General features: G+C 38.7%; 1 protein-coding gene across 2 annotated transcripts in view; it reads right to left on the reverse strand.

The window, feature by feature from the left end:
* The window catches only part of LOC128744281 (6-phosphofructo-2-kinase/fructose-2,6-bisphosphatase 1-like), a 173,852-nt gene that overhangs the window by 12,276 nt on the left and 140,674 nt on the right, over positions 1–20,902 (reverse strand). The window contains exons 1-2 of one of the 2 annotated variants that reach the window (XM_053841139.1): positions 4,525–4,653; positions 3,943–4,110 (exon numbers count right to left, since the gene is read on the reverse strand). In XM_053841139.1, coding sequence (XP_053697114.1) covers positions 3,943–4,110; positions 4,525–4,579 — 223 coding nt within the window. In that variant the 5' untranslated portion in view covers positions 4,580–4,653. Of the gene's footprint in view, positions 1–3,942; positions 4,111–4,524; positions 4,654–20,902 lie in introns of those variants that run through there. The other variant, XM_053841138.1, reaches the window with a different exon arrangement.

The raw sequence follows: 20,902 nt of genomic DNA on the forward strand, positions 1-20,902 counted from the left end.
ACAAGACGCTTATTAGACCGGTTGTTCTCTACGGGCATAAAACATGGACAATGCTCGAGATTCAACCGAGTTACATGGAGAAACTTTGTTCAGGCTTTGTCTTAGAACGGCAAGCCACCTAAGTAAATAAGTAGGGTTGATGGTGAGTAGCACCGGCAAAACGACGAGCATGGTAATAACGAGGGACTAGAACTGTGCAAACGGTACGCATGAATTTTATGATAAGGTGAATTGATTTCATGAGTGTTACACACCAAAATCACTGGGACACCGGAATAACTCCGGGATCATGAGACATATGGTCACGATCTGTAGGAATTATGAATATAGGAAATTTTTAGGGGAAAATTCTCAAAAAATGGAGAAAAAAATTGAAAAAAACAAGGCAATTGCTAAAAATGATGAAGAACTTAGAGAGGTTAAATATGGAACAAACAATTTAAACTGTTTAAACCCCAAGAAATTAGAACTAAAGCGTTTGAATCTACCCTGATGCATAAAAAACTCAGTACGATTACACAATTAACATCACTTCTCAAAAATCAAAACAAACTGTTTCACAAGGCAGCCATCTCGGTCCGTTTCTTTTTCTTTATACGTGAATGATGTGTATAGAATCTTGAACTGTTACAAAGTCTTTTGCTGCCGATGTACAGATTGTACTAGTGTAAGTATGGCAACCAGAGATACCACTATTTGGGACCCACCAATTATTTCCTTCGCTAAGTCTATATTTTTGGCCTAATATAAAGAATTTTTAGTTTGCCTGAATCTACATTTTTCGCATAAAGCATTTATTCTTCTCCAACTAAAATTTAAAGTACTATTACATACATTAGTACATCAACTATTTTTGTTATGCAAAAGATTAGACTGAGAAAACAAAATACTCCGGAGAAAATGATAAGTTCCCAAATTTTTGAAATATCTGGCATTGTGGCATCGCTGATGGCAACGGCATTTCCATAGCGAAATTGGATGAAATTCACGATGCTTCAGTAATGCCGATGTGGGTGACTTCGTATCCGCATAGTAACAAATCGCCAAGCGGAGCCAAGCCGGTGTGGGCGAATCACAGTCGCTTAGCAAGATACATTCAGCTCCTAAATCCTCACCTCTTAAATTCAGCGTAGTAGTAAGAGGGTTGTACAGCATGGAAGCTTGCAATATCCGACAATACATTCATTCCAGCATGTGCTCAGTTTGCGGTTAGAAAATTCGTCTGGAAACGCAAACTTCGAACTACGCAGTCAGGTTTGGCTGTGTCGTTGTAACCCGCAGGCAATCGCCGTTCGCGTCGTTCGCCAGAAGAAGTAGAATCCAGCTAACCTGCTGACAATTCATACTAGATTCAATCCGTGTGTGATAATCCGGCCACTAAGCACCAACTTGTGAAGACGCCAAGTCCAGTTATAATATTCGGCCACTCAGCGCCAAATTGTGACCACACCAGGTCTAGTTATGCTCATACGGCCTCTCAGCGCCAGTTCGTTTTTGACAATTCAGCTATTCAGCACCAAGTTGTTAGGACACCAGGTTCAGTTACGATATTTCTCTCAGCGCCATTTTGAAAGGACACACGGGTCAGTTACGATTTTCCGGCAACTCCGTGCCAATTTAAAATTTTTGTCTTCCTGCTAAAACCTAGTAGAGTACGGGAGGGTATTTCCAGCCCATTAAGCGGTAGCCTGAACAATATTCAGGAATTACGCTTAAACTATATTTATTCGAGACAAGATTTTTATACCAGTTGATAGAATAATATTTACTGAATATCGGCGTGTATTTTGGTCTTAATGAAACGCTACTGAATTTGAGTTATAGTCGCGAGAAATGATGAAGTCACTGCGGCTAAATTGAGCCCATTTTCTATAGTGGTGTCTGTGTTTTTTAAATCCGACCAGCCGAAATAGCCAGCACAGGGATTAAATGCTTTTTAAAAACAGATCAAAAGAGAGATCGATTGATAACGTGTTGGTATAGCTTATAACCGGCTCTTTGAAGATAACTAGTTTTGCAGTGACAACAGCTTGCTGCTTGCGCTAGTGTATCATTGAATCGTACATATACACTAGCACCAGAAGCAAGTGATTGTCACTCAAATACTAGCTATGTCAACACGATAGAATACTTTCAGGAGTAACTGCCTCACACATTGGTACTAGTGTAAATAGAGCACCATATGCTGAAATTAAAAATAAAATGCTGCAAGTGCTAGTGAATGAAAATTGATTTATATTTTCATATCAGAAGGGAATTTTTGTGTTCTTCCGTGATGAAAAGAAGTAGAATTGTTCTGTGATACCATATTCACAGCTGTTTAGTTACTAGAATAAGTAAACGTGATCATAATTGTGTGTTTTCCAAACCATCATCAAGAGCGGATACGCGTAAACAATTGCTGCTGGTTTTTTCAGCCTGATTACGTGCCAGTGGACAAACAGTGTTTTTGATGTTTATTGAATAAAATTTAGCAAATTACTTACATTTTTATGAAAATAGTTATAACACATTAGAGCTAATGAGTGCTACATTCGTTTCAGTATTGTTATATAGCGGCAAAGTTTTTATTTGGGAAACGCAGCAAAAAAAGGTAATGTATGCCGAATTTAGTAGCGTGATGGGAATACTTTCCCGTGCCCTATGATACTCGTTTTGTACATCACAGTGGAAAACCTTTGGTTTTGGAGGGGGGTATGTTGCGGCATAAAGCCGCATTAAGACTGCGTTGACCTTCACATCCAGCAAACAATGACCAGTATAGTCGTGCGAAGATGTAGACACAGGGCTATTGTTGTTCTTGTCAAATAGATTAACAATCAGTAGCCCTTATCGAACGTATGTGTAAATACAACCAAAAACGTAGTCTAGTGGTTCAATCAAGCTGCAGCCACCTGCTCATTGCAGCAGTCATGTTATTTATTTCACCAGAATATCACCGGTCCCGTTGGTAAGTGAACGGACAATGACCAACGAAACAGAATTAATAAAATTGAGGCTGCCCAACGTAGGATTGTACATTATGCCTTCGTCACTTGCCATGGAACAACCGAAATAACCAAAACCTTATCGGTAAGCAAATATTATCGAATATCATTTTTATCATAAAATTGCACTTCTAGTTAATATTGTTGCAAAAAGGTGGCGAATTTCTGTATTGCGGAAATTTACATTTAGATAGTGTTTTTAAAAAATATGTTATTTCGATAAGTATAAATGGTAAATAATTACTAATTACGTTCAATACTTAGTACTGTGAATTATCTATTCGCTTTCACAACATGTTATGTTCTTACCCACCACATTGCACAGATTACTCTTTTAAAAGGAGTCGCTCTGGTAATGGAAAAATAACCCAACAAACATTTTTGTTTAACCAACTATTGTATAGCTAAAACCAATGGATCAAGCGCTTGATAAGCTGCTATACAAACAAAAAAGGTTTCTTGGGAAAGTGATTTATTAGAAAAAAGTTTATTTTTTTGTTAATTGTTCGTTTACATTTCAAAATCAAAATGAAGCAAATGCTAAGGGCAGACTGCACTTCGGAATGAACGCGTCTGATAATTGCTTGATCGGCACCGAAACAATACCCCTAAAGCAGACGCTTGAAGTCGCTTACTTGACCTTGAACAGTGTCATTGATCAATTAGTTGAGAGTCTGGTTTTCACTTTTTACAACCGGCTCTGTTGGAAGTGTATCGGTCACAGTCAACGGTACCGAATCCCTGAACCGCAAGTAGGTGGCAAAATTTTCACTCCAAATTGCGTGCTGCACGTTCATTTTCGAGTCGCTCGCTCGCATATAGATATAGAATTGATTTTACCTTCATGTTTATGTAGAGGTAGTGACCCAAAAATAGGCCTTTTATATCCAAAGCGTCAGAAAAAGAATTCCTTATCCTTCACCAATAAATAGAATTAATCTAAATGACATCTTACCTTTCGCGTTTTCACCCTGCCAGTTGAGATGCCTGGCTATTTTGTGTGCTGCTAGTGACTTCCCCCGACAGGGCAGACCGACAATAGTCACCACCAGGGGAGCCCGTAAAGGGCATGGCTTCGAGCCGGGCTCCGTTTTTACGGCCGCATTAGGTACATTGCGTGATCCTACAGAAAACATAGAGAAAAAAAACTTCTATCAAATTTATAACAATCACAAAGGTTACACTAGTTCTTAAAACCAACTACTTTTTCTTTCTCTACTCCCAAAAAATATAAACAACCCGCACCAGAGTACTCCGCTTCATTCACTCAACACACATTTCTGAGGAGAATCGAAAAATGATATTCCTTGTGAATGACCTCGCCACGCGAGGCAATCTTACACCGCGCGGCCCAAAAAAAAAACTACCACTCTACCGGCGGTAGTCACACACACTCATTGTATTGAACTTGCAATCAATTTTATTCTGTTCCTCGTCGAACAAAATGATCGGGTAATTTCAGAAAACAGCAATTGCTTCACCACGAGCTCGAAGACCGAAAGAAAACACAACAGTTACTATTGCTTTTAACCATTACCATCAGCACAGTGCTCGGAAGACGAGAGGACGACATCCGTTCCCGAACAGTTCATGTGTTCATCGAAAGCGATGCACAAACTGAAAACAAAAGTGAAATTTTCACTTCACTTTTCGCGCAGTTTGCTCCTTTTTCCGGTACCTGTGTCTGAGTCTGGCCTGGCGTACTGCTGCGAACGCGCGTTTGTTTTCGAGTATGTGTGTATAACTGCTGTATAGCTGCTGCCAAAGATACGGCCAGGCCCGGCGTCGATGTCGACGTCGTGGTCGTCGTCGTCATCGTCGTCGTGATTGGCGTTACTATCGGCGTCGTCTCGTTCCGTAAAGTCTTCGTACCGTAAAATCGAAACAGGTTTTACACACCGCTATCACGAAACGACTTGTTTGTTTGTGGTATGCTGCAAACTGTTCACTGTAAAAATTGGTAATGTTATGAAAAGTAATGTTTTAAAAGAATACCTAATTGAAGCATTTTTAACCTTCTGCCTGTAAAAAAACTTACACCAATTTAACCTCAAAATTCAAATTGCTATATCTCAGCGAAATTTGAACACATTTTTTAATTTTTAGATGATTTTGAAAGATAAAAATGCCTTTAACTGCCACACATAATTTTGAAGATCTCGTATTCACGAATATTTTTATAGGAAAAGCAAAGTTCTTCGTGGGTTCCGTTATTAGAGAAATTTCATTAATATGGAAGAATCCCATTTTTCCGATCTATTTTTACAACAGCCCCTCCCTGCAGAAGATCTACACCTCCAGGTAGCCATTCATAATTTTATCGTTTAGCTCATTAAATTACCTTTATGAAATATCTGAAAATTAAGAAATCCGTCAAGTTTTCGCTGAGATACAACCATTTGAATTTTAGGGTCAAAAACCCCAAGTTACAATCAATGTAAGTTTCTCAATAAAATTGTGGTAAAACGTGAGCTTTAAATTTTTTTAATAAAATAACTTCTGTAATAACAGATCTCAGATAGACACATCTAATCGCGAAAGAAGTAGAATAATTCATTAAAAGTTAAAAAAGCTCTGGCTCTAGGAAGGCAGGAAAATTAATTTAACAGACAAAGCGTTAATTCAATTTTCCTGACTTCCTGATATTACGTTCTGATAACTTTTATATTGAAGTTATACAATATCTTCCATTACTTTTTCCTGTCATATTTAGGCGAAGCATAAAAGCATCTATTTTTAGTCCGCTTTGCAGGCCTCAAAGCAAGGCTTTGGTCTTAAACGTCCTTCAATGACTTGACCTTTCGTCGATCAATCCAATTGGCTCTATATAGCAATACCGCCTGCCTATCGACGTCACATACGACGACTGGTTTCTTAGACCAAAATCGTACCTCGAAGCGAACTCTGCAGAGCACTGGCAGCCCAGGCATTTGAAAGTATGTAAAAAAGGAAGGAAAAAGAAAGCTAGGAGGATTCATCAATCAGCATAAAACTTTGGGAAATTGGTTGTGGGCAGCGCTGTCCAGCACTCAGTGCACCAATTTTGCTTATTTAACTGCAACCCTTCAACGAAGCGAAATTCAAAAATATTATGTATGGGGCATTTATAGAGTCAATTATTATCCATAAGATTGCTGAACTAAGTATTGCTCTATCTTAAGTATTTACTGCGCACTCCCAGTTCACACTGGGCGGTGCATCCAGTGTGAAGTGAGAGTGCGCCGTAAATACCGAAGGTGGAGCAATACTTCGTTCAGCAATCTTATGGACAATAAGAGCAAAGCAAAGCTTAGGTGCTACCTTCCGTTGTCGAAACTTGACCTTCTGTTTTTATACGACAGACTTCGCAGCCAGCTGTTAGAGTGCAGGACAATTGCAGGGCGAGTTGCTACGATCCTATTGACTCTAACAGCCTCTCCCAGTGGAGATTCGAACATACGATGACTGGTTTATTAGACCAGCGTCATATCTCGAAGCCTACCGTACCGTACCAACCGTTAGCCTAACCGTAAGGAGTTTATTCAAGAAATGGGGAATTATTTTCTGTTAAAAGTTATTTTGGATGAAATTGAGTGTTCTTCATCAGACAGAAAAAAACAAATTGAAATGATGAATGACAAATGCCAAAACAAATGGTCTCCCAGTTCGCATTGATGTATGTTCTATGTGCGACTCTCGGCTCTAAGAGACTGTTAAAATCCATAGAGTCGAGATTCTTCGAGACACGGCGAGGGTGCTGCTGGCAACTTATCCTGCATGATTTTCAATCGCTCTGAAGGTGATCCGACGAGCAGATATCAAAACGAGAAGTTTGATTTTCAGTAAAAGTAGCAAATTTCTTGACTATACACGAGCCTACTTGGTCCTCGCAAAACGCTGCGATTAAATGGCAGAAATCACCGTACGAACCTGATAATGTACATACCCTCAATTAGACCGATAGACTATGCTTACGGAGGACTTACGCGCCTTTGCTGACATTTGGCGGAGATCAAGCTGAAAGTGAAGAGCAGCGAAGATGCATAAATCATGCGCAACATACAGAAATTACCAACGTACATTTGGCGAAAGTCGGTAAACTACGGTGAACCAGACACGTCGTGAAGAAAACGGTTCAATACAACAATCCCACCGGCACCAGCACAGAGGCACTCAACGTGCAAAATGAATCGTCCGAGTCGGAAGCGACATTTTTTATTTTTTTTAGTCAAAAAACTGCGACTAGGGATTTTTAAAGAGCAAACTGCATGCATAATTGGCAACGTGACAGAAGTCAGTTTCCTGACTAGGAGGGAGCCAACAGAGGGATGAGGAACGAGAGTATGCATGTATGTTCTGCCACAACTCCGGAACGCCTGCACGGTTCTTCGTCAAACTGGCATACATGTTCCGTAGAATGACAGCAGCTGTACAATTGGCCTCGAGGGGATTTCTGAAAGGCAGAAATAGGATGGCCATTGACAAAGGAGAGATTCAAAAACGTAAAAAATGCTTTGTTTCGCTTTATAGAGAGTACCGAAAAGAAGACAGATTTTCATGCGGCTGGGGGACAACAGCAGGAGAGCAGGGAGCAGACCCATTCAATTGAAGAAAGGGTTTCTTTGTGTTATGAGAATTTTCGTTACAATAACAGGTGTACAAGTGACTGTCTAAAAAATATTCCTATTAAGTAATACCTTGTATTCTATTTGTTTTGCTCGTATAGCGCATTATTCTCCGAGTTGTTGCTTTGTCTCGTTAGTATGACATGGTTAAACAAAATAACATTCTGAGCCATTACAGACGTAGTACTTGACCAGGTTTCTATTTGCTCATCTTTATAGTAAAGATGACAGAGATATCTGTTTCTCCCAAGTTAGTGTTATCAGTTTTCTTTTCAAATGCTAAATGCTGTTTTTCTCTTGCAACAACTGAGCTTGCACAAATTGAAAATCAGAGCAAGTAAATCTTCACTCCATAACCTCCTAAAAACTTAACTTAAAGAATACTGGACAGTGGCATTGTATAGATAGAAATTATTTACTCAGTGACCTTGAGAACGTTCTATAGTATGTAGCGTTCTGGTATACAAGCAGGAAAAAAGAGAGGAAAAATATCATTACACCATCGCCGGTAGAGTAAAATTAGCAGAAAACCGCAAACGAAAAATGATTCTCCCTTTTCGGAGAAAGTAATCTCCGATAGAATAAGTGTAAAACTGGATTTAATTATTTCTTTTCTGCACTTTGCTGTAAAACACTGAAATCTGATATTGTGTTCCAAGTATTTAAAATGCCTGAAGACACAAGACATACGCCATATTTGATTTATTTTTACCTTGTTTGTTTATGTGACACATATATATTCGAACAAAAATCATTTTATGCTTGCAACGGCATATAAAATTAATACAAGCAAACTAATATCTTGTGCATGTGTCATCATGACTTAAGTCTAACTTGACGTAGTTTCATTTTCGTACTGTGTCTCGTTCGGTGTACACATACCAATGTTCAGGTTACGGTCGTTGATAATAAGTAAATTCCGAAACGGTGCTACATGCAGTACTATTTTTCGTGACCTCAAACATCTCGGCATAAAAAAAGGATTTGCATACTATATCCCTTTAAGCCCGAGCCCTCACAATTGTGTAGGTGAGACATGACTACTTTTAAACAATTTTCCTTTCCTTTCTAAACGTCATACTTTTACATATATGGCACCAATCTCTTGTGTAAACATTTTAACTCGTAGAAAAAATAGAAAATAGCTGAAAACAAGTTTTCTTTTGTGTTTTTGTAAAATTATTGTCTAGTCTTCAAAATCTTGTGAAAACAGCAAAAAGTTTTATCTGTCGTATTTTCTTATTCGATCCGTATTTCTAAATTGCTTAGATAAAAATTATTGGTAATAAGTATTTCTAATTGATGTAATTAAAAATTTACGGGAAATAACTTTTACAACTTACTTATGCACATTGTTTTTCATACCTACACAATTGAGTAGGTTCGACCTTATCGTACACCTACTTTAACCTTTACGCTCCCCCCGGGACTTCAAAAATTAGTGTACTTGCCGTTACACTTTTGGCTCTATCTTTACTATTTTTTGATCGATTTTTATACAACTTGTCTTCAAAGAACTACCTTAGATTTATCTTTAATGAAAAAATATATTTGCAAATTTTGGATCCATTTTCCCAGAGATTTTTCAGATCGCAGTGGGATTATTTTTTCACGTCATAAGTAACAGATGAAATAAAACGAAATCTGCTGCTGCCATCTCATTTTGAGTCAGTAAGAATGAATACCTTATACTGTAGAGCATTCGTTCATGCTCCACACTACGGAACTTCCGTTTACAGTACTACCGAAACCTAAAACTGGTCATTTTTAAATCGTAAAACAATAAAGAAGTGTGGCAAATGATGTATTCAACTACGGGATTTTCTAAGACAAATTCTTGTATCAACATTTAAATGTTTTTAAGCCAATCTGGACGTTCCGGTATATCTGTTGTATTAAGGTTAGTAAAAACTTAACTTGCAAAAAGTTGCGCGTATTTCCATAGCTACGTAGCGATCGTTCCGCTGCTTCAGAAACTGAAATCTATGAGCCTCGAAGCGATGATCTCGCTCTAAACTAAACGGGGTCAACCCTATTCAATTCTGTAGACTTCTTTACACAAAATAATTAGGTTTTTATGTTTTGTTTTTTCAAAGCCTGGCTTGATATAGTCCAAAAAGGGAAAAAATGTTGAAAATAGGGGAAAATGAGCAAAATATGGCACTTCCCGATGACAAACAGAAAGGCGGTGGGCACCATGCGATTCTCCGGAAAATTTTACATAAGATCACCTACATTTTATCAGCCTGCAGGCCATATCTTAATTGCATCCGTTTTTTCGGCTCGTTTTTGCCCATAGTGCAATGGTATAAGATAAGGCCGAACCCACACAATTGTGTAGGTTGCTAAATTTAGCAAACATAGCACCGTGCTTAAAGGGATATAGTAAAAAGATTTGTCGAGACGCGATCTGTTGAAAACCGCAAAAAAAAACCAGAAGAAAACGAAGCGTTAGAACTGCAGAGGTCATAAAGGTTGCTCGAGAGCGAATTTATCGCATTTGCGACCGGTCCGCACGGAAAATGACAGTTGAGCTGAATATCAACAGGAAATCTCTTCGTCGAATTTTGAAAATGTTGAAGTTGTTTGTTCCTCAAACCCCGCATCATGCTTAAAATGATCGGTTGTGGTCGGTTTCGATCATCGACGTTCTAAAGCACAAACGGAATGTACCACGATACCCAAATTCATCAGCAGTCATGGAATGAGGAGGCGTTTCAAAGAAAGGGAAACTTCCTCTTGTATTTATTGACAAGGATGTGAAAGTTAATGCAAAATATTATCTAGAAATGGTCTTAGAACAAAATTTGATGCCTTGTTCGGGAAGTGTATGGTGAAGAATATTATTGCTTTCAACAGGATGGAGCTCCAGCCCATACTGCAAATTTTGTGGAGACGTGGTGCAAAACCAATCTAACGGATTTCATACCGAATGGCCTCCAAGTTCTCCTGATTTGAACCCACTGGATTTTTGTATATGGTGATACATGCAGCAGAAGCTCAAGGATAATAAATATCATAATTTGGACGAATTTAAGTTAGTTATCAACAAGATATGGGATAATATTCCGATGGAAGTAGTGCGTGCCGCATGTAACGACTTTGAAAAGCGTTTAAAGTGTGTTATCCGGGCAAAAGGTGCTTCAATATAATAATGAATGTTTGTTGCGTTCTGTATCTATGGGTAAACAACTTCTAAAACTAAAATCCGAAATAAAGCCTTTATGTACAAAAATATATGATTTTGGTTTTGTTCGAATACATATATATCACACGTACAGTATAGTACATATGAGACTATGAGATGGCATGAAAAAAGTAATAAAATATTACCAAAAAGTACCGAGAATCAACTCTAAGTTACTAAATTTTGAGGTTCTTTAATGATTCGGTTATTTTGTTAGGCTCCAAAGTTGGGAGTCTCTACATCTTTCTTAAAATTTGTTATCGCGATATGAAACCAAATTCCTATGACACTTACCTATCATATAAATTCCTGTTTCTTTTCCAGTGACCGTCCTAGAGATCCCGGATCTTTGCAAAGTTGAACATTTTAAGTTGTGATTTTGGCCTGGATGTTTCAACGATCTGATGCACCAGTTACTTTGGGTTACTTTGGCCCATTCAGTATGGAGTAAAGAGATTCAGTGTCGATTATTTTAATAATTATTCTACCAATAGGTCTTAAAAACCTAATAAGGCTTTGGTTAAATTGATAAACATGCCTAATTCGGATTCGCAGTTAGCATCGAGGTACGATGATGGTCTAACAAGCCAGTCATCGAATGCTCGAATTATTTTAATGTATAATTGATATACATATTTTCCTACATCATTTTGTTTTTTTTGTTTTGTCGTACATTTTAGCGTGAACAGTCGGCTGAATTCTCTTATTTTTCGTGGTAAACGTGTGCGCCTTCTGCACTCCGAACGAACGCACATACCTACTGGTCTGGTTGTAGCAGCGGGCGGCCCGAACCGGCTGACAGGCGGTCGCAAAACAGACGAAAACGCGGTCGTGAGCTCATATTGGTGCGTCTGCGGATCCGTCTGCTGCAACTTTCGCTTTATCAGTATAACAACGGATATCTACAATCATCACATTCGTATACGGTGCTGGTATGCGTGGAAAAGCACCCACCAAGAACATCAACATTACAACAGTAAACTTATTCCCGAGCACTGAGCAGAAGAAGAATTTCCACTTTTGAGAGTAGCCGTCGTTTTGACCGATTAATGTTTATTTATCTTTTTTAAGGGGAAATGAATCGTCATTGATTTTGTGAATTTCAAAAGCAGTTTTTTTGTTTGAAATAAAAATTTTGTTCATGGAAATATATTCTCTGTGTTCAGATTGGCAAGAATAATGAAGTGAATGCATTTATAAAAAGAGAGCTTTTGTTTTGGGCCCAAAAACTGTTTCCGAAATCGAAAAGTTAATGACTGCTTATTTCCCCTGAAATGCAATATAAAGCATGAAACTGGTGACTGATGTTTATACAATCCGAGATGTTTGTGTTTTGTATGAAATTTGGATACGCGATTTGCCAAAATAAATTCTAATCAAGATAATTCACGCATAGTTGCTAAATAGGTATTTTGCGGAAGATCTATTTTGTTAAGTTCGGTTTTCTAACAGACTGTTATGTATCTACATAGATGACGTCGACGACCGAGCTTAGACGATTGTGCAAATATGAATAAAATGATATTTTTTTCGAAGTTGATCACATGTTTTAGGACAAAAAACTTGTGCGTAGGTATTAGATTACATAATCCCAACTAAAGTAGAGTAATAAATTTTAGTTCCGTCATCAGTTATTAAATCAGAACATAGCAAATATAAAACCAAGACTTCCAAAAATGAGAGAACTTAGAACTTAATTTTATAAAAAAAATTAGAGCTTTAGGCATTTCTATAAAACAACTAACGAACCAATTATGAGTAAGAAATACCTTCATTTCTTTTTCTCACCCGACTCGGGATAGAAGGAGTGTCCGAACGGTTATCGCTTAGTTATGGTTGAGCTGTGCCTCACAGTATACCCGTTTACTAACACACGGTGACTAGGGAGATTGTAAGTTGTGCTTATCGATTTGATATCAAGCAAGCCACGAATTTTGAGCACACTTACATGCGTTCGCCTGGTGTATGAAGCTTTTGCAAGAAAACGTGTGATGAAACTAACCTACAGCTCTGTACATGGGTATTGTTTATAGAAGTTTGTGTCGCCGCCGTGGCATACCAACTACAGTCAATGTGTAATGCGTGGCTAAAATTACTAAAGCCCCAATCACCACAATGCTAGACAGACATGCGTTACAAGTTTGCATGTCAAACAGCGGCAAAAAGCTATTGTACTGCTAATTCCGCTGTAAATGACTCTTATAATAAGGCAATTAACGGATTTCCACCGACATGTTCGTAAAATATTGCACACTTGGAGGTGTGTCAACATGGCACGTCACACAACTTATATTTTGTAATGTAGTGAGGCAATTGATATACCTAAATTTGGATAATAGCAAAACTTAATATGTATTTGAATTTTGAAAATAAAATTGTGAAAAGTGTTCTTTACTATAACAAAATTCTTTTACCATGAAACCTCTTTTCAACCTAATAAGCGGCAGCCTGAACTAGATTCTCGTATTATGATGAAACTCTTTTTATTCGATGTAAGCTTTTCATACCAATTCGTTTGCTATAGCATTAAATTATCTATTTAGCAGAACTTGACGAAAGAAAAGGCTAGACTGAATTTAGAAGTAAGCAAATAACACCCTTGTGTACCCTACAAAACAAAATTCTCGTTCAATGGAACAGTATGCGCACATAGCGATAAAAATGGAGCCAAATAAACCAACACATTTTGTCGTGTGCTAGAACTGATTTAAGGGTGTTGGATATATGTATAATAATTGAAGCTGATATTGAAATAACTTGTTAGAAAAATCAGTTCTTGCCCACACCTCCCATCTCATTCTTAAATAATAGATTTTTAGAATCTCGATTGGGATCGTTAGAGTCAATTGAATCATAGTATTGGCAGCACTTGTCCCGCAAGTGTCCTGCATAATTGTTTCAATACTAATATGTAATTGCTAAAATCCATATAACAGCAGGACAGCTATAGGTAAGTGTTTGAAATCGTTCGTCTTAATTTCACATCTACGCCCCTCCTAGACCTAGCCCTAGTGCATAGTCTATGGAAAACAATATTACCGTTTTACGCACTAAAAATAGAGCAACACAGAAAATAGTCACAGAAAATAGAAAAACACAATATCAGTAAATAAAGTAATAAATCTATTGAACAAAGCATAATGACATAAAATGATACATGTGATGAAAAAAGATATTATTTTTGAACGAAACGAGCGTTACTAAATTGTGTCTGCCGGTAATCGGTTAACTAGAGGTTGTCATACAGCATTGGCAACATTTATTCCAGCACAGAAAAATATAATCACACATCCGGTAAGCATAAAGACGACGACTCGGGACGTTCCGGGTTGGCGCCATTATTGGCACAGTGGGCCAATCAGTAGCGGTGGTTGAAAAATGTAAATTGAATTTCATTCTTTGACTGTTCAATTTGTGTTTACAACCATCGAGTCGTGTCACAGTGTTAGGGTTATATCAGCACATTGATACGTACTGCACTATTGTTGGCTAGCCGGTACGGAATGCGGAGACCGTACAGACAGCATAAGCCACAGCTCACAGCCGTTACAGACGACGATGCAGCTCCACGATCTGGGTGGGCGCGTAAGACGCATTTGCAATTGCTATGCGTAATTATAGAAGGCGCACTTTTTTAATTATGTTTTCCGCCAATGAACAAATTGAATTATTACTTGCAACTACCGTACCGTTATACTGCACTGTAAGCAATCATGATGCTATATTCCATTACTTTGATAGCCATCATGATCCAAATGAGTCTCAGTAAACTTTTTGCATTTACTAGTGAAAGTTACACCACTTGTTAGGATTAGCTTTGAAAATATTATAATACTAGTTCTACCATTTACGTCACATGCAGACATGTAATGACCAAGCTACTCAAAATTTCAGGGATCAGTCCTTTCTCATACAAATATTATATTTTTAACAGTAATTTTTATAGCAATCTAGAAGAAAAATCAAAAATAACTGCCATTAAAATGTAGTAGGTTTACACACCAAACAACGCGGATCGTGCTGTTCACTGCTTGCTTTTTTTAACGGAAACATATCATTGACCACCTGCCTGGTGAAAAGGTGTTTGATTTACTGCACTTGTACCGGAGTTGGAAAACTTAATGTTAACAAGCAGCCGCTGCGCACTGTAAACCTGCCCTCCTCTTTGGCAGGGATTCGATTTATGTAAAGCTGCTGTAGGAAAAACTTTGGATCGTTACCAATTCGAACTGGCATAATTGTAGCCTTAGGTTATAGGTGGACCGGGTGAGAAATTCCGCTGCCTGACTCACAGACATAAGCAGCGAGCAAGGTTAAATAATGTAAATATTGCCCACTGCCAAATGATTACTGGACGTGTGGCCAATGTTAGGCTTTTATGCTTTCAATAGACAACGGTTTTGTGCTGATAGATCTGTTGTTCCTATTGTTACACTGTAACCAGACTGGTTACCGTGCTAGGGCAGTAGGCAAACAGCCATTACTATTTTGAATAAATAGCAATTGCGAAGAGAATAGGTAATAAAGGTTTCCATTTCTAAGTTAGTGCTAGTACTACTACTGCTTTACTTAAGGAAATGGCTCTACGAGTACAGAACACAGAACATGTAACTAAAGGTAGGCTATGTTGTGCGCTTATAGTTCGCTTATAGTTTTATAATATATCGAGTAATTCTCGCTGAAACGGGGCCACTACTGACACAAGGCCTTCAAATATTCGTACTTTTGCGCTTAATTGGTTGAAAATGGTTAAAAAATAAGAATTACACTTTTGATACCTCGAAATAGTGGACCCTTCGTTCGCCAAGGGGCCTAACAGTTTCAAGAAAAGTTGAATTTGGAGCAATCCTTAAGATCTATGTGATATTTCATAAATTTGCCATGATACAACTAACAAATGGCCCGGTTCTGTAAAGAAGAAGAAGAGGGCTTTCAAATTGAGTAAAAAAATTTTTTGCGGCCATCTTGGATTTGGTTGCCATATTAGATTAAAAAAATCGACGTTTTCACCATGAGCCCCCCAACCGATTTTCATTTTAAGACTACCATTGGAAAACTGAGAAAAAATGCTACAAGAAACATTCATAAAATTAGGTGTGCAATGGCATTAACTGAATAAAACAACCAGTTATTTGTAGCAAGGTTCACAATTTTCATATAATTATTGTGATATTTCAAAAATTTGCTATGAAACAAACTACAAATGACACGAGTTTGTAAAGAGGAGAGATAGGTTTTATAAACAAAGTGAAAAAACATTGGCGGCCATCTTGGATTTGGCTGCCATGTTGGATTTTATCAAAAAATCGCCGTTCTTGCCATGATTCCCCCGACCGATTTTAATTTCAAAGTCACCATCGGAAAGCTGAGAAAAAATACTATAAGAAACATTCATCAAGTTAGGTGTTAAATGACATTAACTAAATAAAACAATTAATTTTCTGTAGCAAGATATTCCATTATATGAGAGTTGTTTACCTTGATACAGATAATTAATTGTTTCGTTTATTTAATGCCACTACACATGTAATTTGATGAATGTTTCTTATAGCATTTTTTCTCAGCTTTCCGCTGGTGGTTTTAAAATTGAAATCGGTTGGGGGGATCATGGCGAGAACGGCGATTTTTTAATAAAATCCAATATGGCGACCAAATCCAAGATGGCCGCCAAAAAAAATTTACTCCATTTGAAAGCCCTGTTGTTCTTCTTTACAGAACTGGACCATTTGTTAGTTGTTTCATTGCAAATTTTTGAAATATCACATGATATAGATCTCAAGAATTACTCCAAATTCAACTTTTCTTGAAACTGCTAGGTCCCTTGGCGAACGAGGGGTTCACTATTTCGAGGTATCAAAAGTGTAATTCTTATTTTTTAACCATTTTCAACCAATTAAGCGCAAAAGTACGAATATTTGAAGACCTCGTGTCAGTAGTGGTCCCGTTTCTGCGAGAATTACTCATTGACTTTGGTAAGGTTAGGCATTTTTCTACGAATTTTTAATATAGAGAACATACTATGACGCTCAAAGAAACCTTGGTTAAATTGAAATTCGCATGCAAAGCCCGTGACGCCATTTTTATACACCTATTGATTATGATTTTGTCTACTTCCATCTAAGAAAACAAAAGTAACAGAAACACCTCGTCCCAACAGATCAAGCATTGTCTGCTTCGTTTCAATCTATAGCAAAGTTAATATTTATTAAGAAGTCAAGGGCAAAGTTTCTATCTCAGAAAGGGGTCTGGGTATTTTATTTGTTTTATCATAGCAGTTAGCTTATTACAACTGTGTGCGTATTTCCGATCGCAGTTGCAGAAATAGTTTAAAATCACTTACAGTGTAAAGAAAACTTACAATCAACGTTTACCAGCTGCTGGTATGTGACTTAAAAATCACCGTCGCGACTGTTGGGTTGGTATAAATATTGCGAATTTGCTTTATCGATATAGTTATCGTTGCTTCGCTCTACCGTTAACTTTCGCTCAGAAACATCCTCCAGAAATGTCTGGAGTAAAACGTGCCCACGCACAATATTTTTGTGGATTCAGGGCAGCGCACGATACTGTCGAGCGCGAACAGCTATGAAAGATAATGCACGAGAACGGGTTTTCGGACAAACTGACGCGGCTGATCAAAGCTACCCTGAAGCAAGTGATGTGTTACGTGCGTGTTTCGGGGATACTCTCGAGTCCTTTCGAATCGCGCAGAGGGTTGCAGCAAGGGTATGGACTGTCCTGTATATTATTCATCATCGCTCTTGAAGCTGTGATCCGGCGAGCGGGCATCGAAACGAGAGAAACGATCCTCATCAAGAGTAACCGACTCCTAGCCTTCGCAGACGATCTTCACATCATTACTAGAAACATTCGAACGACGGAGCCAATCTAGACCTGAATAAAATTGGAGGCTAGGAGGATGCGTCGAAAATCAAATATATGGTAGGAAGAGGCCCCAGAGAAAACAACGTTTGCCTCATTGACTGCGATGAACTGGACCTGGTTGATGAGTTCGTATGTATGGGATCTCTGGTCATTCAACGACGCATTCAAGTTAGATGTCGAGCCGACATTTACCTCCGCAAGACGCTTTGATCAAGGAGCATTCGCCGCCGCACAAAGCTGATGAAGTATAAAACGCTAATGAGACCGGTAGTCCTTTACGGATTTGAAACAGTAACTTTGGGTACGGAATGCATACGTGCACTTGCGGTATTTAAACGAAAGGTGTCGCGGGCTATTTTTGACGAAGTACAAGCGGAAACCGAAGTATGGCGTAGGCGTGTGAATCATGAGTTGCAGGCGTTACTTGAAGAGATTTACATCGTACACCTGGCGAAAGCTTCGGCCTGACAAGCCAATCGTCGCATGTTCGAATCTCGGTTAGGCGGTGCTGCTTTACAGATTCAGTAGGATCCAATTGTTTGAGTTAGTCACTTTTATAATTTGAGTTTCTTGATTTAAGATAGATAAAGAGTTAGAGAATATACGTGTTAATGCGTAGTCAATGACCGAAAACACAATATTTGTCTATATTTCACCGAAAAAATCAAGAAAATCAATTTATAATCAATTTATAATCAGGATCGTTGGCTAGTGCAACTGTAACTGTCCTGTACTCTAATAACCGGCTACGAAGTCTATCGATAAAGAAGGGTCAAGTTCTTAGGATTTAGGAACGTGGCTTTGTTTTGCTTTGCTGCCTAGCGAAAGTTGGAAGACTACGGTGGGCCGGCTACGTCGCAAGGATGCCGGACGACTATGCAGTGAAATCCGTTCCGCACCTGGAATAGAGGGGACCAACGAGCTGAATGGCTCAAACAGGTTGAAGCATACTTGTGTGTGTCGAGTCGCTTGATGAATTGGCGACGAGTAGTTTAGGATCGAGTACTGTGGAGAGGAATTCTTGATACGCCTCTCTGCTGATAGAAGTAAGAAGTAATAGTAAGAGTTAGCTGGGAGTTAGCTGGATCCCCTTCAAGGCAAATTTTATTCGGAACTGTCAAAGTTTTATGCGCCTGGGTAAATGGAAGTTGCCCATTAATCGCACAGCCAAAGCTAAGTTCACGACTGAGACAAAATCTTAAAATAAATTCATGTTCAAGTCCTGCTCCTAGCCCTAGCCCTAGCCGTAGCCGTTGGCCTAGCCCTAGCCTTAGCCCTAGCCCTAGCCCTAGCCCTAGCCCTAGCCCTTGCCCTAGCCCTAGCCCTAGCCCTAGTCCTAGCCCTAGCCCTAGCCCTAGCCCTAGCCCTAGCCCTAGCCCTAGCCCTAGCCCTAGCCCTAGCCCTAGCCCTAGCCCTAGCCCTAGCCCTAGCCCTAGCCCTAGCCCTAGCCCTAGCCCTAGCCCTAGCCCTAGCCCTAGCCCTAGCCCTAGCCCTAGCCCTAGCCCTAGCCCTAGCCCTAGCCCTAGCCCTAGCCCTAGCCCTAGCCCTAAAGGTTCAAGTGACAAAATAGGAAGAAGAAGAGATTTTTCGACTACCACAAAGTCAAATGCTGGTTTAAATCAAATGATACATTTATTCTATCCAACAAATTATCTTAATAAACAAAACAATAAACAAAAATCTCTTGCTCTCTGAAAACACATCGTAGCAGTCTGTTTTTAATTCATTGTTCGTTAAATTAAAGTCAAAAAGATGCGATACTTAGTTAAAAACGCCCATCATCGATCGAACTGGCTAGTTTACGGTGTAATCTTATGTTCCCAATAGCCATCTCATATTGGAAACTCTGCACGACGAATGTGGCACCCACCAACATTCAAATTAATTTGCTCAAGATGGTTTGGCGCATCAGTATCGCCAGTTAACAGTTTTACGATAAAAATGATCTTAGCCCGTTTCCTTCGCTGCTTTAAAGTTTCCATTTTAATCAACTCGCATCGATTTTCGTATAGTGGCAAAATTACCATATTATTTCTAGGTAAGCTTCGCCGAGCGAATCTCACGAACCTTTTGTGAACGGCGAAAATCGAGCGCCTAAGAGCCTCTTCCAGCAAAATTGAGTGGCTAAAATCAATCAATTATTGAAGGCACTTTATCTGGAAAAATAGGTAGTCATGAATCATAATGCTTCACGAATTTGTCGGGCGTACCACAAGGGAGTAATCTAGGACCATTTCTTCTTTTTTTTGCAACGACATCTGACGTCTGAATGTATTCTGACGATCTAAAGCTTCACATTGTTGTACACTCGACAGCTGATTGCATCAAACTTCAGTGACATCTGAACGACTTTAGCGATTGGTGTGCTTGAAATTTGCTCATTCTGAGTGTATCCAGGTTCTCTGTGATCTCTTTCTCACGCAAAAAGAACCCAATTCAGTGAAATTATTTAATATCTAGAGAAAAACTCAGCAGATTAAAGGTAGTCAAGCATCAAGGTGTACTTCTGGATGATCAAATGTCCTTCAGCAATCACTATTACCATGTTGTTGCAAAGGCGAATCGGAATTTGGGGTTTGTTATAAGACTCGCCGAAAAATTCACTGATCCGTACCTACTGTTTACTGAGAATTACATTATTCCCTTGTTCGTTTCGTACTAGAAGCTTCAGCTGCCATGTGAAGCACCTACACAGTTTTTTGGTCAAACAGGATCAAAGCTATTCAAGGAAGGTTCCAGCGCTACGCGGTAAGAAATCTGCCTAACAAAAACTCAATGGGATTATTACCATATGTTGAGCGCTACCGCTTCCTTGATATTAATACCTTGGTTAAAAGCAGGCTTCGTTTTCGATTTTTTGCTCAGTAGATGCTCATTTGACCATAGCGCCTCAACGAAATAGAATTCGAAAAAGTAGTCTAAAGCGCAATTGTAGAATTAATTATTATCTATAACATTGTTGAAGAAAGTATAGTTTTATCTTTTGTATTTATGGCGCTATGAGGCTGCTACCCCATTGGTAACCAAATGAGCGCTCTTTTTGCTACCAACGGGGTAGCAACCACATAACGCCGTTAATACAAAATTGTACTTTATTCAACAATATTGTACATAACAATTAACTCTACCATTGCCTTTTACACTACTTTTTCGAATTCTGTTTCGTTGAGGCACTGTAGTCAAATGAGCATCGTCTGAGCAAAAATCCGAAAATGCAGCCTGATTAAAAGAAGAGACAT

This window comes from Sabethes cyaneus, chromosome 3 (assembly GCF_943734655.1).
Source record: "Sabethes cyaneus chromosome 3, idSabCyanKW18_F2, whole genome shotgun sequence".
Classification (NCBI taxonomy): domain Eukaryota; kingdom Metazoa; phylum Arthropoda; class Insecta; order Diptera; family Culicidae; genus Sabethes; species Sabethes cyaneus.